Source organism: Oncorhynchus clarkii, unplaced genomic scaffold (assembly GCF_045791955.1).
Source record: "Oncorhynchus clarkii lewisi isolate Uvic-CL-2024 unplaced genomic scaffold, UVic_Ocla_1.0 unplaced_contig_3709_pilon_pilon, whole genome shotgun sequence".
Classification (NCBI taxonomy): Eukaryota; Metazoa; Chordata; class Actinopteri; order Salmoniformes; family Salmonidae; genus Oncorhynchus; species Oncorhynchus clarkii.
Window position 1 is genome coordinate 196,994 of NW_027261024.1, and position 20,507 is coordinate 217,500.

The 20,507-nt window shown below is 46.0% G+C and overlaps 1 protein-coding gene across 2 annotated transcripts in view; it reads right to left on the reverse strand.

Annotated features, from left to right (window-relative positions):
- LOC139403843 (fibrillin-1-like) overlaps positions 1-20,507 on the reverse strand; it is a 122,480-nt gene that overhangs the window by 60,486 nt on the left and 41,487 nt on the right. For both annotated transcript variants that reach the window (XM_071146995.1, XM_071146996.1), the window contains exons 15-30: positions 20,150-20,272; positions 16,943-17,065; positions 16,304-16,456; positions 14,809-14,862; positions 13,730-13,855; positions 13,380-13,505; positions 12,938-13,057; positions 12,635-12,772; positions 11,142-11,192; positions 9,859-9,984; positions 9,449-9,676; positions 6,776-6,901; positions 6,470-6,598; positions 4,024-4,149; positions 2,391-2,516; positions 1,979-2,101 (exon numbers count right to left, since the gene is read on the reverse strand). In XM_071146995.1, the coding sequence (XP_071003096.1) occupies positions 1,979-2,101; positions 2,391-2,516; positions 4,024-4,149; positions 6,470-6,598; positions 6,776-6,901; positions 9,449-9,676; positions 9,859-9,984; positions 11,142-11,192; positions 12,635-12,772; positions 12,938-13,057; positions 13,380-13,505; positions 13,730-13,855; positions 14,809-14,862; positions 16,304-16,456; positions 16,943-17,065; positions 20,150-20,272 (1,998 nt within the window). The remainder of the gene's footprint in view (positions 1-1,978; positions 2,102-2,390; positions 2,517-4,023; positions 4,150-6,469; positions 6,599-6,775; positions 6,902-9,448; positions 9,677-9,858; positions 9,985-11,141; positions 11,193-12,634; positions 12,773-12,937; positions 13,058-13,379; positions 13,506-13,729; positions 13,856-14,808; positions 14,863-16,303; positions 16,457-16,942; positions 17,066-20,149; positions 20,273-20,507) is intronic.

Genomic DNA, 20,507 nt, shown 5'->3' on the forward strand with positions numbered 1-20,507 from the left:
AGGACAGAGAAGGACAGACACACATATGTCTTTAAGGACAGAGAAGGACAGACACACATATGTCTTTAAGGACAGAGAAGGACAGACACACATATGTCTTTAAGGACAGAAAAGGACAGACACACATATGTCTGTAAGGACAGAGAAGGACAGACACACATATGTCTTTAAGGACAGAAAAGGACAGACACACATATGTCTGTAAGGACAGAGAAGGACAGACACACATATGTCTGTAAGGACAGAGAAGGACAGACACACATATGTCTGTAAGGACAGAGAAGGACAGACACACATATGTCTGTAAGGACAGAGAAGGACAGACACACATATGTCTGTAAGGACAGAGAAGGACAGACACACATATGTCTTTAAGGACAGAAAAGGACAGATACACATATGTCTGTAAGGACAGAGAAGAACAGACACACATATGTCTGTAAGGACAGAGAAGAACAGACACACATATGTCTGTAAGGACAAGAAGGACAGACACACATATGTCTTTAAGGACAGAGAAGGACAGACACACATATGTCTTTAAGGACAGAGAAGGACAGACACACATATGTCTTTAAGGACAGAGAAGGACAGACACACATATGTCTTTAAGGACAGAGAAGGACAGACACACATATGTCTTTAAGGACAGAGAAGGACAGACACACATATGTCTGTAAGGACAGAGAAGGACAGACACACATATGTCTTTAAGGACAGAAAAGGACAGACACACATATGTCTGTAAGGACAGAGAAGGACAGACACACATATGTCTGTAAGGACAGAGAAGGACAGACACACATATGTCTGTAAGGACAGAGAAGGACAGACACACATATGTCTTTAAGGACAGAGAAGGACAGACACACATATGTCTGTAAGGACAGAGAAGGACAGACACACCTATGTCTGTAAGGACAGACACACATATGTCTGTAAGGACAGAGAAGGACAGACACACATATGTCTTTAAGGACAGAGAAGGACAGACACACCTATGTCTGTAAGGACAGAGAAGGACAGACACACCTATGTCTGTAAGGACAGAGAAGGACAGACACACATATGTCTGTAAGGACAGAGAAGGACAGACACACATATGTCTGTAAGGACAGGAAAACACAGACACACATATGTCTGTAAGGACAGAGAAGGACAGACACACCTATGTCTGTAAGGACAAACACACATATGTCTGTAAGGACAGAGAAGGACAGACACACATATGTCTGTAAGGACAGAGAAGGACAGACACACATATGTCTTTAAGGACAGAAAAGGACAGACACACATATGTCTGTAAGGACAGAGAAGGACAGACACACATATGTCTGTAAGGACAGAGAAGGACAGACACACCTATGTCTGTAAGGACAGAGAAGGACAGACACACATATGTCTGTAAGGACAGAGAAGGACAGACACACATATGTCTGTAAGGACAGAGAAGGACAGAACTGTAGACAGACAGTCTGCTGAACATAGACCAGTTCACATTCATACCAGCTGAGGAAAGACATATTGCATAGCTGCTCACCTGGCAACCAACAGTAAACAGGAGAAAACATGGGGAAATGGTAAGATTAGTCAACAATGTGCTTCTGTGTTTCAATTTATTGTACCATTTTGTATGATTTGGGCTGTTGTATCTCTCCCTGGTAACAGAGCCAATGGGAGTCATGTGTTGAGAGGGATGAGGAAATTATTCCCAGTCCCCTCACAAGGCCCTGTCTGGAGGTAGGACGTCTATGTCTCTCTGTCTAGAAACACAGTGTATTTAAGTGTTATAGGGCTCTCCCTGGCTCCTGGTGAACAAATAGACAAACAGACTCAGGTTGGGTTGAAGTAGGGGTGGAGGACAGAGAGACATAGACTGACAGAGAGAGAGACTGAGACACGAGAGAGAGAGAGAGAGAGAGAGAGAGAGAGAGAGAGAGAGAGAGAGAGAGAGAGATCATCTAACAGTCCTACTGACCAGTGCAGGTCCTGAGGTCTGGCATCAGGGCGTATCCAGAGCGACAGCTGCACTCATAGCTCCCCTCTGAGTTGGTACAGAATGTCTCACAACCTCCATTCTGGATCGTACACTCATCAATGTCTGCATGCAGGAGGGAATGAACACACATACATGTTACTACACACACATCATCAGAATGAAACATAACTTGAGACATGCTCATAACTCTTCCTATCCTACACATCAAGCATTTCTGTCATTTAAGTCTGAAGGATTTGGTCGCCATGGCTACAGACACTGGTTCATATGACACAAAAACAAATAGTACTATATCAACACCCCTTTCCTGTTTGAAGGACGCAGACAAATCACAATACTAGTTGAATAATAGAGAACTAACAGTGTAGTTGTTGGAACAGAGTTATCTTACCGACACAGGCCAGTCTGTCCTCCGTGGATTTATATCCAGTATCACAGGAACACTGGTAACGTCCAATCATATTCACACACTGACCGTTCCGACACAGCTTCTCACTCAGTTCACACTCATTAATATCTGTGGAACACACACACGCACGCACGCACGCACGCACGCACGCACGCACACACACACACACACAGCACGCACACACACACACACACACACACACACACACACACACACACACACACACACACACACACACACACACACACACACACACCATTAAACAGGCCATTAAAAACAACCCCACCACTAAACACAGTTGCTCCATCTTGTCTCTACATGTGGAGATGATTGTGAAGCTGTTGGACAACAGATCATCCTCCTCATTTACTCCTAGAGACTTCCCTTTCTAAATCAATAGATCCTCCTCCTCATTTACCCCTAGAGACTTCCCTTTCTAAATCAATAGATCATCCTCCTCTTTTACTCCTAGAGACTTCCCTTTCTAAATCAATAGATCATCCTCCTCATTTACTCCTAGAGACTTCCCTTTCTAAATCAATAGATCATCCTCATTTACTCCTAGAGACTTCCCTTTCTAAATCAATAGATCCTCCTCATTTACTCCTAGAGACTTCCCTTTCTAAATCAATAGATCATCCTCCTCTTTTACCCCTAGAGACTTCCCTTTCTAAATCAATAGATCATCCTCCTCATTTACCCCAAGAGACTTCCCTTTCTAAATCAATAGATCCTCCTCCTCATTTACTCCTAGAGACTTCCCTTTCTAAATCAATAGATCATCCTCATTTACTCCTAGAGACTTCCCTTTCTAAATCAATAGATCATCCTCCTCATTTACTCCTAGAGACTTCCCTTTCTAAATCAATAGATCATCCTCCTCTTTTACCCCTAGAGACTTCCCTTTCTAAATCAATAGATCATCCTCATTTACCCCTAGAGACTTCCCTTTCTAAATCAATAGATCATATTCCTCATTTACTCCTAGACTTCCCTTTCTAAATCAATAGATCATCCTCCTCATTTACTCCTAGAGACTTCCCTTTCTAAATCAATAGATCCTCCTCCTATTTACTCCTAGAGACTTCCCTTTCTAAATCAATAGATCCTCCTCCTATTTACTCCTAGAGACTTCCCTTTCTAAATCAATAGATCCTCCTCCTCCTTTACTCCTAGAGACTTCCCTTTCTAAATCAATAGATCCTCCTCCTCATTTACCCCTAGAGACTTCCCTTTCTAAATCAATAGATCATCCTCATTTACCCCTAGAGACTTCCCTTTCTAAATCAGCTACAAAACACAACCAGGGGCAAGATGGGTAAGGATGAGTGATCAACTCGCACACACATGCACGTGCACACACACTCCAGTCATGTTCCTGTTCATTCTGATAGGATTATACCGCTGTCAATGGAAAAATCTGCACACAAATCTAACATTTTCTTTTTGTATTTGTTGCCATTGAATCAACTCAAGTTCTCTCAGTCACCACACTATTTCATTGATGTGTCCTAGTTTTAAGGCAGCCGACACTCTTAATAAAAGGCTTTCGGGTTCTTCAGCTGTCCCTGGTTGAAAGGGTTTCACCCGAAACCAAAAGGGTTTTACCACTCACCGAGACAGGCGGATCCGTCGGGGGCAATCTCGTGTCCGTCGGGACACAAACACTGGAAGCTGCCCTCGTTGTTCACACACTCACCACCGCGACACAGCAGAGGGTTCCGCTCACACTCATCAATGTCTGGGAGGAGAGAACACAGAGTGAGAGAGAGACAAACACACACACACACACACACACACACACACACAGAAAGAAAGAAAGAAAGAAAGAAAGAAAGACAAAGAGAGAGCGAGAGTCACATACGTCAGACTATTTATCCATATTTTCTCATCTGTAGTCATTACTACTTAGTGGGAATAATAAATATAATTTCACTCAGTCAGGAATGTGTTCAAAGCCAAGCCATGGCTATTACATTCATAAATAGAGAAATAAACCATTGAACATGAAACATTTTCACAGATGTCAGGACATTATGACCAGTAATTGCATATAAAAGTCTGGATGCTGGAGTGTGTGTGTGTAAATCAAGCAGTAAAATACAATTATCCAGAGAAAAATGGTACTGTGGGTTGAGAGTATAGGGAGTGATCTGAGCGTGCTCTAAATGTATGGCTGGTATTCCCATAAAGGCTGTAACACGCACACAGCACAGGCCTGGGGAGCGAATCCCCCTCTCTTCCTTACACACAAACACACACACACACACACACACACACACACACACACACACACACACACACACACACACACACACACACACACACACACACACACACACACACACACACACACACACACACGGTGCTTGAGTACTGGGTCTGTAACAGGATGTCAGCATGGCAGGACTCCCCTGCCCTGATCCACTTCATAGAGCGTTTTAAGGGCCTGTGGCAGAGTTACTATGGAGAAGGAGTTACTATGGAGAAGGAGTTACTATGGAGATGGAATTACTATGGAGATTGAGTTACTATGGAGAAGGAGTTACTATGGAGAAGGAGTTACTATGGAGACGGAATTACTATGGAGATGGAGTTACTATGGAGATGGAGTTTCCTTATGTGTTATTATGTTATTATAGACTGAATTTGTTTTCATCTGTCATGTACTCCACAATACAGTACTGATAGAGGTAGAATCTAGTACTGGGATGGGACAGCTGTCCAGATGTGTCCAGGTGTGTTCAGCTCTGTCCAGATGTGTTCAGCTCTGTCCAGATGTGTTCATCTCTGTCCAGATGTGTCCAGATGTGTTCAGCTCTGTCCAGATGTGTTCATCTCTGTCCAGATGTGTTCAGCTCTGTCCAGATGTGTTCATCTCTGTCCAGATGTGTCCAGATGTGTTCAGCTCTGTCCAGATGTGTCCAGATGTGTTCAGCTCTGTCCAGATGTGTCCAGATGTGTTCAGCTCTGTCCAGATGTGTCCAGATGTGTTCAGCTCTGTCCAGATGTGTTCAGCTCTGTCCAGATGTGTCCAGGTGTGTTCAGGTGTGTTCGGTTGTGTCCAGGTGTGTTCAGGTGTGTTCGGTTGTGTCCAGATGTGTCTAGGTGTGTTCAGGTGTGTTCGGTTGTGTCCAGATGTGTCCAGGTGTGTTCAGGTGTGTTCGGTTGTGTCCAGGTGTGTTCAGGTGTGTTCGGTTGTGTTCAGGTGTGTTCAGGTCTGTCCAGGTGTGTCCAGTTGTGTCCAGCTGTGTTAAGGTGTGTTCAGTTGTGTCTAGGTGTGTGCAGGTGTGTTAAGGTGTGTGCAGGTGTGTCCAGGTGTGTTCAGGTGTGTTAAGGTGTATCCAGGTGTGTGCAAGTGTGTGCAATTGTGTGCAGGTGTGTCCAGGTGTGTGCAGGTGTGTGCAAGTGTGTGCAGGTGTATTAAGGTGTGTGCAGGTGTGTTAAGGTGTATCCAGGTGTGTGCAAGTGTGTTAAGGTGTATCCAGGTGTGTTAAGGTGTATCCAGGTGTGTGCAGGTGTGTTAATGTGTATCCAGGTGTGTTAAGGTGTATCCAGGTGTGTTAAGGTGTGTGAAAGTGTGTGTAGGTGTGTCCAGGTGTATGCAGGTGTGTCCAGGTGTGTGCAGGTGTGTCCAGGTGTGTGAAGGTGTGTGCAGGTGTGTTAAGGTGTGTGCAGGTGTGTTAAGGTGTATCCAGGTGTGTGCACGTGTGTTAAGGTGTATCCAAGTGTGTTAAGGTGTATCCAGGTGTGTGCAGGTGTGTCCAGGTGTGTCCAGGTGTGTGCAGGTGTGTCCAGGTGTGTTAAGGTGTGTGCAGGTGTGTCCAGGTGTGTGAAGGTGTGTGCAGGTGTGTTAAGGTGTGTGCAGGTGTGTTAAGGTGTATACAGGTGTGTGCACGTGTGTTAAGGTGTATCCAAGTGTGTTAAGGTGTATTCAGGTGTGTGCAGGTGTGTCCAGGTGTGTCCAGGTGTGTGCAGCTGTGTCCAGGTGTGTTAAGGTGTGTGCAGGTGTGTCCAGGTATGTCCCGGTGTGTTCAGGTGTGTTTAGGTCCTCTACTCACCCATGCAGTTTTTCATCATCATGAAGCCGCTCTCGTAACCTTCAAAACATTCGCACTCGAAGTTCCCACCTGTGTTCACACACGTGCCCTGACCACACAGGTCTGGAGAGATACGGCATTCGTCGATGTCTGGAAGGAGAAACACCCACACACACATCACAGTTAGTTTCCAAAAACACATTAAGAGACATTGCATTGTGAGTAATGTAGTATTTCTGATGCGCTGTTTTGACATATACTATCTTGTGTGTCTGAAAGCTTTAGACAGAGCTCTAGATGTATGCTCTGTATGAGCTGTAGACTGACCTGTACAGTTCCTCTCATCAGAGTCCAGAGCGAAGCCGTTGTCACAGCGACAACGGAAACTACCGATGGTGTTCCTACACTTCCCATTGGAGCACAAGCTGTGGATCATCTTACACTCGTTTATATCTAAGAAAGAGGGAGGTAAGGAGGGATGGAGGGATAGAGAGAGAGATAGAGAGAAAAATAGAGAGAGAGAAGGACTTATTATATATTTTACTTGCTTTGGCAATGTAAACATATGTTTCCCATAGCAATAAAGCCATTTGAATCGAATTGAGAGAGAGAGAGAGAGAGAGAGAGAGAGAGAAAGAGAGAGAGAGAGAGGTTACAGCAGGTTTTTGAGTTTGTTCACCTGTTATTTTGTTGTCATTTCCCCTAGATTTTGCTCGCCTGAAGTAGAGTATATTGTGATAAATTGCAGGCCACACTACTTGCCTAGAGAGTTTTCAGCTATACTTTTTGTGGCTGTCTATTTACCATCACAGACAGATGCTGGCACTAAGACCGCACTCAGTCAGTTGTATAAGGAAATAAGCAAACAGGAAACCACTCACCCAGAGGCGGCGCTCCTAGTGGCCGGAGACTTTAATGCAGAGAAACTGAAATCACTTCTACCAAATTTCCATCAACATGTTAAATGTGCAACCAGAGGGAAAACAATTCCAGATCACCTGTACTCCACACACAGAGACATGTACAAAGCTCTCCCTCGCCCTCCATTTGGTAAATCCGACCACAACTCTATCCCCCTGATTCCTGCTTACAAGCAAAAATTAAAGCAGGAAGCACCAGTGACTCAGTCTATAAAAAAGTGGTCAGATGAAGCAAATGCTAAACTACAGGACTGTTTTGCTATCACAGACTGGAACATGTTCCGGGATTCTTCCGATGGCATTGAGGAATACACCACATCAGTCACTGGCTTCATCAATAAGTGCATTGAGGACTTCGTCCCCACAGTGACTGTATGTGCATACCTCAACCAGAAGCCATGGATTACAGGCAACCTTCGCACTGAGCTAAATGGTAGAGCTGCCGCTTTCAAGGTATGGGACTCTAACCCGGAAGCTTACTACACCGGCTCCGACGCTCGTCTTATGTGGCAGGGCTTGCAAACTACTACAGACTACAAAGGGAAGCACAGCCGCAAGCTGCCCAGTGACACGAGCCTACCAGACGAGCTAAATCACGTCTATGCTCGCTTCGAGGCAAGCAACACTGAGGCATGCATGAGAGCATCAGCTGTTCCGGACGACTGTGTGATCACGCTCTCCCTAGCCGATGTGAGCAAGACCTTTAAACAGGTCAACATACACAAGGCTGCGGAGCCAGATGGATTACCAGGACGTGTGCTCTGGGCATGTGCTGACCAACTGGCAGGTGTCTTCACTGACATTTTCAACATGTCCCTGACTGAGTCTGTAATACCAACATGTTCAAGCAGACCACCATAGTCCCTGTGCCCAAGAACGCAAAGGCAACATGCCTAAATGACTACAGACCCGTAGCACTCACGTCCGTAGCCAAGTGCTTTGAAAGGTTGGTAATGGCTCACATCAACACAATTATCCCAGAAACCCTAGACCCACTCCAATTTGCATACCGCCCAAACAGATCCACAGATGATGCAATCTCTATTGCACTCCACACTGCCCTTTCCCACATGGACAAAAGGAACACCTATGTGAGAATGCTATTCATTGACTACAGCTCAGTGTTCAACGCTATAGTACCCTCAAAGCTCATCACTAAGCTAAGAGTCCTGGGACTAAACACCTCCCTCTGCAACTGGATCCTGGACTTCCTGACAGGCCGCCCCGAGGTGGTGAGGGAAGGTAGCAACACATCTGCCACGCTGATCCTCAACACTGGAGCTCTCCAAGGGTGCGTGCTCAGTCCCCTCCTGTACTCCCTGTTCACCCACAACTGTATGGCAAGGCACGACTCCGACACCATCATTAAGTTTGCAGATGACACAACAGTGGTAGGCCTGATCACCAACAACGACGAGACAGCCTATAGGGAGGAGGTCAGAGACCTGGCCGGGTGGTGCCAGAATAACAACCTATCCCTCAACGTAACCAAGACTAAGGAGATTATTGTGGACTACAGGAAAAGGAGGGCCGAGCACGTCCCCGTTCTCATCGACGGGACTCTAGTGGAGCAGGTTGAGAGCTTCAAGTTCCTTGGTGTCCACATCAACAACAAACTAGAATGGTCCAAACAGACCAAGACAGTCGTGAAGAGGGCATAACAAAGCCTATTCCCCCTCAGGAAACTAAAAAGATTTGGCATGGGTCCTGAGATCCTCAAAAGGTTCTACAGCTGCAACTGGTTGCATCACTGCCTGGTACGGCAATTGCTCGGCCTCTGACCGCAAGGGTAGTGCGTACGGCCCAGTACATCACTGGTGCTAAACTGCCTGCCATCCAGGACCTCTACACCAAGCGGTGTCAGAGGAAGGCCCTAAAAATAGTCAAAGACCCCAGCTTCCCCAGTCATAGACTGTTCTCTCTGCTCAACAATTTATACCCCCAAGCCATAAGACTCCTGAACAGGTAATCAAATGGCTACCCGTACTATGTGCATTGTATGCCCCCTTGAGGAAGGACCTGAAGGAATATAGAAGGTAGGGGAAGGGAGTAGGTTTGAAATGGAACGTATCCGGCCAACCTTTGAGGAAGGGCCGTCCATTAATGAAGTCTCCTCTGTTTGCGAAGCCGGGTCCCCTGGGACAGAGCTGGCTGTACTCCTGAGAGCCTTTCTCCGGACACTCGTCACATTCCGGGCCCCAGGCCACACCCACCGAGCAGCAGCACGCGTCCACACGGTGACGACCCTGGATAGGGGCTCCACAACGCTCATCCTCGTGGCTCAGATAACACTGCTCTGTACGCAGGTCTGGAGGGGGGAAACATACGATAACAAAACACTGTAACGCAAAATCAGTTTTAAAAAATGTAGTACATCCGGAAATGAAAGGCAATGACCCCATTTTGAATCTTATAATTCTTGTGGAGTACACAACAGTGTAATGGACTACAGTACCCATTAGCGTAGTGCTTGTGGACTACAGTACCTACCTATACATGTTCGTCCGGTGGCGTCGACGGTCATCCCAGAGGGACACTGGCAGATGAAGGAACCCACGGTGTTCACACACTTCCCATTGATACACACCCCCGGAAACACCTCACACTCATTAACATCTACAGGTGGAGAGAGAACACACAACCTAGACTCCATTAACAACAACACAACACTAGAAACACAACAGACACACATACTAGAGCCTGTTATCAACAACAGAATAATACAACGTTAAGTCAACTAACAGAACTATTTATTGTCCATGAGAACTATGATAAAATCATTGCGTTGGGTGATTTTAATATTCATGTTGACTAAGAGACTGACTCCAAGGCCATTGCATTTATGAATGTTTTGAGCTCTATATACTTTATCCAACAAGACAATGAGAAACACCAGGTAAAACATCTAGGGGTTATTTTAGATTCTGAACTCTTTCAGAATCACACACTGGGAATGTGACCAAGATGCCGTCGTTTCTCTCTCAGGCTGATACAGAGACTCATCCATGCTTTTATTACAAGCAGGCTTGACTACTGTAATGCTCTCCTTTCTGGTCTACCCAAGAAAGCCATTGGTCAACTGCAAAACATACAGAATGCTGCAGCACGGGTACTGACCAAGACCAGACGGAGAACACACATTACACCGGTTTTAAGGTCTCTGCACTGGCTGCCTGTGAGTAATATAATTCATTTTAAGATTCTTCTATTGGTTTATAAATCAATCCACGATTGTGCACCCCAATACATGTCAGACATGCTTTTAAGTTATGTACCCAGTAGGTCCCTCAGGTTCTTTGGCAGAGGCCTTTTAACTATCCCAAAGCCTAGGACCAAGAGGCATGGAGAGGCAGCATTTAGTTATTATGCCCCCAGCCTCTGGATTAGCCTGCCAGAGAACCTGAGGAGAGCCGAAACTGTAGACATTTTTTTAAAACACACGTTTTTAGCTTTGCTATTCCTTAGGGTGCTTTTGAGTTTTTATTGTTATTCTTTAGTTTTTTATCCTCTTAGGTTTGCTGTGTAGTAAATATTTCCGTTTTTATTTTCATAGTTTGTTATTTGTTTTGTCTTGTGAAGAACATTGTGTTGCATTCCATGTCTGAAATGTGCTGTGTAAATAAAGCGTCATTTGATACATGCCAACGCAAACAATCAATGCAAAAACCTGCATTATAACCCGTTTTTGAAATCCAACACTGGATTTGAGGGAATATGTGTATTTGCTAAGTGAAAGATGAGTCTTGTCGGAGTCCTTCTCCAGGTGTCATTACCTTCACAGATGGTCCCTCTGACTCTAGCATAACCCTTAGTGCAGAAATGATCTGAAAGAGAAGGAGGAAGAGAGAACAAGCCATATTAAAATACCTCCACATTCTGTGAGACCCTGACCTAAAGGCTTTCATGTGTAATAGATCTGGTCATGACCTGACCGGGAAAAACTCCTGGCCCCAGTTATAGGATCATTCACACTTGGTACAGAGGCCTAGCTACAGTACAGGTTGTAATTCTACCTAGTTACAGTACAGGTTGTAATTCTACCTAGGTACAGTACAGGTTGTAATTCTCACCTAGTTACAGTACAGGTTGTAATTCTCACCTAGCTACAGTACAGGTTGTAATTCTACCTAGGTACAGTACAGGTTGTAATTCTCACCTAGTTACAGTACAGGTTGTAATTCTACCTAGGTACAGTACAGGTTGTAATTCTCACCTAGTTACAGTACAGGTTGTAATTCTCAACTAGCTACAGTACAGGTTGTAATTCTACCTAGGTACAGTACAGGTTGTAATTCTCACCTAGTTACAGTACAGGTTGTAATTCTCACCTAGCTACAGTACAGGTTCTAATTCTACCTAGCTACAGTACAGGTTGTAATTCTCACCTAGTTACAGTACAGGTTGTAATTCTACCTAGGTACAGTACAGGTTGTAATTCTCACCTAGCTACAGTACAGGTTGTAATTCTACCTAGCTACAGTACAGGTTGTAATTCTCACCTAGCTACAGTACAGGTTGTAATTCTACCTAGGTACAGTACAGGTTGTAATTCTCACCTAGGTAGAGTACAGGTTGTAATTCTCACCTAGCTACAGTACAAGTTCTAATTCTCACCTAGGTACAGTACAGGTTGTAATTCTCACCTAGTTACAGTACAGGTTGTAATTCTACCTAGCTACAGTACAGGTTGTAATTCTACCTAGCTACAGTACAGGTTGTAATTCTACCTAGCTACAGTACAGGTTGTAATTCTACCTAGCTACAGTACAGGTTGTAATTCTCACCTAGTTACAGTATAGGTTCTAACCCTCACCTAGCTACAGTACAGGTTGTAATTCTCACCTACTTACAGTACAGGTTCTAACCCTCACCTAGCTACAGTACAGGTTCTAACCCTCACCTAGCTACAGTACAGGTTCTAATTCTCACCTAGCTACAGTACAGGTTCTAATTCTCACCTAGCTACAGTATAGGTTCTAATTCTCACCTAGCTACAGTACAGGTTCTAATTCTCACCTAGCTTCAGTACAGGTTCTAATTCTCACCTAGCTTCAGTACAGGTTCTAATTCTCACCTAGCTTCAGTACAGGTTCTAATTCTCACCTAGCTATAGTACAGGTTGTAATTCTCACCTGGTTCACACTAGGCACAGGTTCTTCCCCAGGCCTCTCCCCAGAGAAGGGCTACAGGTTAAATAGGTTCTATAAGTTCTAGAGATTCTAGATGTTCTATATGGTTCTATATGGTTCTGTAGGTTCCCACTAACCTGGTTCACACTTGGCACAGGGACTTCCCCAGGCCTCTCCCAGTGTGGAACAGCAGTGGGATTTCAGAGTGGCTCCGTTGATGTTGATCTCACAGCGTCCGTTAATCACCTTCAGCCAACATGTGCCTTTACTGGTCTCTACAGGGACAGGGAGAGGGAGGGCAGAGGACTGTACTAATACACATCATAACATTTCACAGCTGCCATTTTAGCCCCTCAGATAGTAGTCCCCTCTGGTCAAAAGTAACATCCTCTCACAAACACACACACACACAAACAGCAGGGGTTGTTATACTCACGTACCTATACACTGTGTTCCAGAGGCGTCCAGCGTGCTGCCTGCTGAGCAGAGACACACGTAGGACCCCGGGCTGTTCTTACAGTCCCCGTTCACACACGGCTTCGACTCACACTCATCAATGTCTGCAGGAGACAACACATATTCATTAATATCGACAAGAAATACACACACATCTATATGAATTAGAGGAGAAAATAATCCACAAATCAATATCTACAGGAAGATGTGTTACCACGTCTTTCTTTCTACTCCTGACAAGCTTCTAACACGTCTTCTGTGTGACAGACCGACAGCAGGGCTGGGGGTCAACCACATTTAAATTCCAGACAATTACGGAAGTACCTTGAAATTCCAATTCCAAATCTCTGAACTTTAAATGTGATGAAACCCAACCCTGACAGACAGACGGACAGACAGTAACTGGTCTGGGCCAGTGTATCTCACCTTCACAGACATCCGTCTCAGCGTGGAACAGGAAGCCGGTGGGACAGTGGCAGGTGAAACTACCTGGAGTGTTCCTGCACAGGCCGTTGTCACACAGTAACCTGTTCACTGCACACTCATCTATGTCTGAGAGGAGACAGACACACAGACGGAGGTAATACCACAGAATGATATCTTAGAACTCATTTAATACGATCTCTAGGGTTGATACATTCATCTACAGTATGTCTCAAGAGACAGACAGACAGACAGACAGACAGACAGACAGACAGACAGACAGACAGACAGACAGACAGGGATAGCAACATTAGGATAACCCAGTCATTTTAAGGATACTTCATGGGACTTACCAACACAGTGTTTTCCAGTGGTGTCCACCTCAAAGCCCATGTTACAGTTACACTTATAGGTCCTCAGCATGTTCTCACACACACCGTTCTGACAGATGTCCGGGTCCAGAGCACACTCATTAATATCTGGGAGAGATATACACACAAACACACAAGGTTAATATCTGGGAGAGATAAACACACAAACACACAAGCACACAAGGTTAATATCTGGGAGAGATAAACACACAAACACACAGGCACACAAGGTTAATATCTGGGAGAGATATACACACAAACACACAGGCACACAAGGTTAATATCTGGGAGAGATAAACACACAAACACACAGGCACACAAGGTTAATATCTGGGAGAGATATACACACAAACACACAGGCACACAAGGTTAATATCTGGGAGAGATATACACACAAACACACAGGCACACAAGGTTAATATCTGGGAGAGATATACACACAAACACACAGGCACACAAGGTTAATATCTGGGAGAGATATACACACAAACACACAAGGTTAATATCTGGGAGAGATAAACACACAAACACACAAGGTTAATATCTGGGAGAGATAAACACACAAACACACAAGGTTAATATCTGGGAGAGATATACACACAAACACACAAGGTTAATATCTGGGAGAGATATACACACAAACACACAGGCACACAAGGTTAATATCTGGGAGAGATATACACACAAACACACAGGCACACAAGGTTAATATCTGGGAGAGATATACACACAAACACACAGGCACACAAGGTTGATATCTGGGAGAGATAAACACACAAACACACAGGCACACAAGGTTAATATCTGGGAGAGATAAACACACAAACACACAAGGTTAATATCTGGGAGAGATATACACACAAACACACAAGGTTAATATCTGGGAGAGATAAACACACAGGCACACAAGGTTAATATCTGGGAGAGATATACACACAAACACACAAGGTTAATATCTGGGAGAGATATACACACAAACACACAAGCACACAAGGTTAATATCTGGGAGAGAGAGACATTTCATTGAGACACACCAGGTTCCTTCTGTTTTTGATCGTTACCTCTGCCATCGCTGGTGGTGCCGGGGCCATTACTACACAGGGCCAGGAACTCAGCTGCAAAACACACACACACACACACACACACAAACACACACACACACACACACACACACACACACACACACACACACACACACACACACACACACACACACACACACACACACACACACACACACACACACACACACACACACACACACACACAGGGGTTAGTGAAACTACTAAACGAAATAACAGCGTTTTGTGAAAACATCACATTTGCCAACATCCAGAGATCTCAGAGCAAGTCATTTCATACCATGTTATTATCCGTTTCCATGCTTTCTCATTTGGTCTGGATATATATGAAATGACCCCTTAATGTGGTGGAACTTTGGCGTCTTTTTGATACAGACTTTAACAGGAAGAGCTAATGAGAAATTACTGGTTGTAGTGTTATTATGTGTGGCGAGGTGGAGGGGTGGAGGGGGGTGGCAGTATGGAGGAGTGGGGGTGGAGGAGTGGAGGGGGTGGCAGGGTGGAGGAGTGGGGGTGGAGGGGGGTGGCAGGGTGGAGGAGTGGAGGAGTGGGAGTAGAGGGGTGGAGGGGGGTGGCAGAGTGGAGGAGTGGGGGTGGAGGAGTGGAGGGGGTGACAGGGTGGGGGTGGAGGAATGGAGGTGGAGGAGTGGGGGTGGAGACGGAGGAGTGGAGGTGGAGGGGGTGGAGGAGTGGAGGTGGAGGAGTGGAGGGGTGGCAGGGTGGGGGTGGAGGAATGGAGGTGGAGGAGTGGGGGTGGAGGTGGAGGAGTGGAGGTGGAGGAGTGGAGTGGGTGGCAGGGTGGGGGTGGAGGAATGGAGGTGGAGGAGTGGAGGTGGAGGGGGGTGGAGGAGTGGAGGGGGTGGCAGGGTGGGGGTGGAGGAATGGAAGTGGAGGAGTGGGGGTGGAGGTGGAGGAGTGGAGGTGGAGGGGGGTGGAGGAGTGGAGATGGAGGAGTGGGGGTGGAGGTGGAGGAGTGGAGGTGGAGGGGGGTGGAGGAGTGGAGATGGAGGAGTGGGGGTGGAGGTGGAGGAGTGGTGTTGGAGTCAGACAGTCAGACAGTCAGAGATTACAGGCCACAGCAGATGAAGACAACATCTCCTGTTTCTGTGGATTGAATCAGATTAAGAGTTGGATGGTTTATAGTTACCAACCATAGAACATCAGTGCATGGTAACGCTGTTACTTTGTCATAGCCGGAACAGCCGTGAATATCAATCTCTGTAATCATGACTCAGACAGAGTGAATGTCAAACTGCAGACTCCATCTTGATGCCTCAAGAGTGTGTCCCTCATATCGCTCTGTCTGTTGGACATCAGCTGGTCTGTGGTATTACTAACGTTAGCTGGGATCATCCACTTCACTCAGGACAACAGCATGAGTGGTGGCTATGTAGACCCAGTTGTGTGTGTGTGTGTGTGTGTGTGTGTGTGTGTGTGTGTGTGTGTGTGTGTGTGTGTGTGTGTGTGTGTGTACCTGAGTTTTGGGGTGGGCATGGTTGGCAGGACTCTCCAAAGGCGTACTCCACACTGGCACAGCAGCATTCTGACTTGGTAACGGCTCCGAAGAATGGCTTCACACACTGTCCCCGCTTGTATCCTCCATAACAAGTGCTGCGCATATGTGTGTCTGGAATCAGGATACAGAGAAAACTATGAATCTATCTCTTCCTGTTTCTCTCACTCCTTCCCCTCCTCCCTCCCTCCCTCGCTCCCCTCCCCCCTTCCTCCCTCCCCCCTCCTCCCTCCCCCCCTCCTCCCTCCCTCGCTCCCTCCCCTCCTCCCTCCCCCCTCGCTCCCTCCCTCCCTCGCTCCCTCCCTCCCTCGCTCCCTCGTTCAGACAAACAACAGAGAAACAAACAGGGTTGTGTATCGAAGGGATTGCAGCATTCCCCTGATCTGATATAATCCAGAACGAATGCAGTCGACCCAAACTGTACACTTCCTGCCTGCCCACTCACATTGTGAAACCAGGAATATGGTTCCCAAACCAATACTATGACCACACACTCTTAGAAAAAAAGGGTTCCAAAAGGGAATTTGTGATTGATTAAACCAAATCAATCAATCAATAATAGATTGATCATAGATCAGATTCTAGAGAGGAGACACTCACCGACACAGACGCGGCCATCCAGACCCACGGCCAGACCAGCCATACACTCACACCTGAAGGACCCCTCCGTATTCACACAGTGGCCGTTCATACAGATCCCTGGAGTCTCACACTCATCAATGTCTGGGAGAGAGACAGAGGAGACAGGAGGAGAACAGGGGAGACAGGAGGAGAACAGGGGAGACAGGAGGAGAACAGGGGAGACAGGAGGAGAACAGAGGAGACAGGAGGAGAACAGGGGAGACAGGAGGAGAACAGGGGAGACGGGAGGGGAGAACAGAGGAGACAGAAGGGGAGAACAGGGGAGACAGGAGGAGAACAGGGGAGACAGGAGGAGAACAGGGGAAACAGGAGGAGAACAGGGGAGACAGGAGGGGAGAACAGAGGAGACAGGAGGGGAGAACATGGGAGACAGGAGGAGAACAGGGGAGACAGGAGGAGAACAGGGGAGACAGGAAGGGAAACAGGTGAAAGGGGTTAGGGGTAGCAGGGGAGACAGGAAGGGAGACAGGTGGAAGGGGGTAGGGGTAGCAGGGGAGACAGGAAGGGAAACAGGTGAAAGGGGGTAGGGGTAGCAGGGGAGACAGGAAGGGAAACAGGTGAAAGGGGGTAGGGGTAGCAGGGGAGACAGGAAGGGAGACAGGTGGAAGGGGGTAGGGGTAGCAGGGGAGACAGGAAGGGAGACAGGTGGAAGGGGTAGGGGTAGCAAGGGAGACAGGAAGGGAAACAGGTGAAAGGGGGTAGGGGTAGCAGGGGAGACAGGAAGGGAGACAGGTGGAAGGGGGTAGGGGTAGCAGGGGAGACAGGAAGGGAAACAGGTGAAAGGGGTTAGGGGTAGCAGGGGAGACAGGAAGGGAAACAGGTGAAAGGGGGTAGGGGTAGCAGGGAGACAGGAAGGGAAACAGGTGAAAGGGGGTAGGGGTAGCAGGGGAGACAGGAGGAGAACAGGGGAGACAGGAAGGGAAACAGGTGGAAGGGGGTAGGGGTAGCAGGGGAGACAGGAAGGGAAACAGGTGGAAGGGGGTAGGGGTAGCAGGGGAGACAGGAAGGGAAACAGGTGAAAGGGGGTAGGGGTAGCAGGGAGACAGGAAGGGAAACAGGTGAAAGGGGGTAGGGGTAGCAGGGGAGACAGGAAGGGAAACAGGTGAAAGGGGGTAGGGGTAGCAGGGAGACAGGAAGGGAAACAGGTGGAAGGGGGTAGGGGTAGCAGGGAGACAGGAAGGGAAACAGGTGAAAGGGGGTAGGGGTAGCAGGGACACAGGAAGGGAAACAGGTGAAAGGGGGTAGGGGTAGCAGGGAGACAGGAAGGGAAACAGGTGAAAGGGGGAAGGGGTAGCAGGGTAACAAAGGTTATGATAGGATACAATGGAACACGGTTTACCAGACCTACATTAAGGCTATTACTGTCTAAAGATAACTGTCAATGTATAACTGTCAATGTATAACTGTCAATGTACTATAATTCTTTCACTTCAAACAACTTCAACTCCCACAGATGAACTGGACTTGACATTATTGAACTGTACTTGACATTATTGAACTGTACTTGACATTATTGAACTGTACTTGACATTATTGAACTGGACTTGACATTATTGAACTGTACTTGACATTATTGAACTGTACTTGGCATTATTGAACTGTACTTGACATTATTGAACTGGACTTGACATTATTGAACTGGACTTGACATTATTGAACTGGACTTGACATTATTGAACTGGACTTGACATTATTGAACTGGACTTTACATTATTGAACTGGACTTGACATTATTGAGTGAAAATATTTGACTTGCAGTTTCCTAACCACTCTCTAAGGGCCACTTATTTCATGATTCAGCTATAATGGCTGTACAGTATAAGTTCACTCTTTATCTTCCTGGAAGATCATATAACCCAACAGAATAAAAAGATTTATCCTGCTCCAGTCACCTAGGCCCATAATGTAAACCACTAACAACGACCCTAATGACGTGGAAACAGTGATGTGGCTGGTTGCTTTGTGTTATGTCTGGAGCCACTGGAGGACAGAAACATGGGTTGTGTCCCAAATAACACCCTGTATCCTAAATAGTACCCTATGTTTGGCCAGGGTACATACTGTAGATCTCTGGTTGAAGTAGTACAGTATATTGGAATTAGCGTGCCATTTGGGAACCAACCTTGGTTTCCTCAGAGGCAGAGAAAGAGCACAGAGGCCTCAACAGACTGTGTAGACTGTTAAACCTCTCTAGACTGCTAACCTGTCTAGACTGTGTAGACTGTTAAACCTCTCTAGACTGTGTAGACTGTTAAACCTCTCTAGACTGCTAACCTGTCTAGACTGTGTAGACTGTTAAACCTCTCTAGACTGCTAACCTGTCTAGACTGTGTAGACTGTTATAAACCTCTCTAGACTGCTAACATGTCTAGACTGTGTAGACTGTTAAACCTCTCTAGACTGTGTAGACTGTTAAACCTCTCTAGACTGTGTAGACTGTTAAACCTCTCTAGACTGTTAAACCTCTCTAGGCTGTTAAACCTCTCTAGGCTGTTAAACCTCTCTAGACTGTTAAACCTCTCTAGGCTGTTAAACCTCTCTAGACTGTTAACCTCTCTAGACTGTTAACCTCTCTAGACTGTTAAACCTCTCTAGACTGTGTAGACTGTTAAACCTCTCTAGACTGTTAAACCTCTCTAGACTGTTAACCTTTCTAGACTGTGTAGACTGTTAAACCTCTCTAGACTGTTAACCTTTCTAGACTGTGTAGACTGTTAACCTCTCTAGACTGTTAACCTTTCTAGACTGTGTAGACTGTTAAACCTCTCTAGACTGTTAACCTCTCTAGACTGTGTAGACTGTTAAACCTCTCTAGACTGTTAACCTCTCTAGACTGTGTATACTGTTAACCTCTCTAGACTGTGTAGACTGTTAACCTCTCTAGACTGTGTAGACTGTTAACCTCTCTAGACCGCACAATTCATTACTGAGGAAATACATCCCTCTCTGAAATGAGACTCGCTCTACTCTATGTAGACTACTAGCAACAGAACTCCCATCTAGCCTTTTTTACATGAATTTGCCACCTTTTGGTACATTTTTGTGGCATTGACACTTTTCAGGACATTTCCTGACTTTTACATTTTCCGGGACATTGCATTTGACAGTTTTCATATACTTTTCTGATGCGGCAGACAGAGGGTTGTGATTGGACAGCAGACGTACCGACACAAAAGCGCCCGGTTGGGTCGAGCAGATAGCCATGTTTACAAATACATTTAAAGCTTCCCTCGTCGTTGATGCACATCCCATTCAAACACATGTTCCTGATCAGACACTCATCCATGTCTGGGGGAAAGAAAGAAAGAAAGAAAGAAACAAACACACACACACGCACGCACGCACACACACACACACACACATAACATATTAGGACAATATATACAGGTCATAGATAACAATAAGTCTAAATGAATCTAAAACATGTGGGAAAATACTATTAGAATTAATCAAGATTGAGAGAAAGAAAGAATGACAGAAACTGAGAGGCAGAGAGAAAGAGAGAGAGACAGAGAGAGAGAGA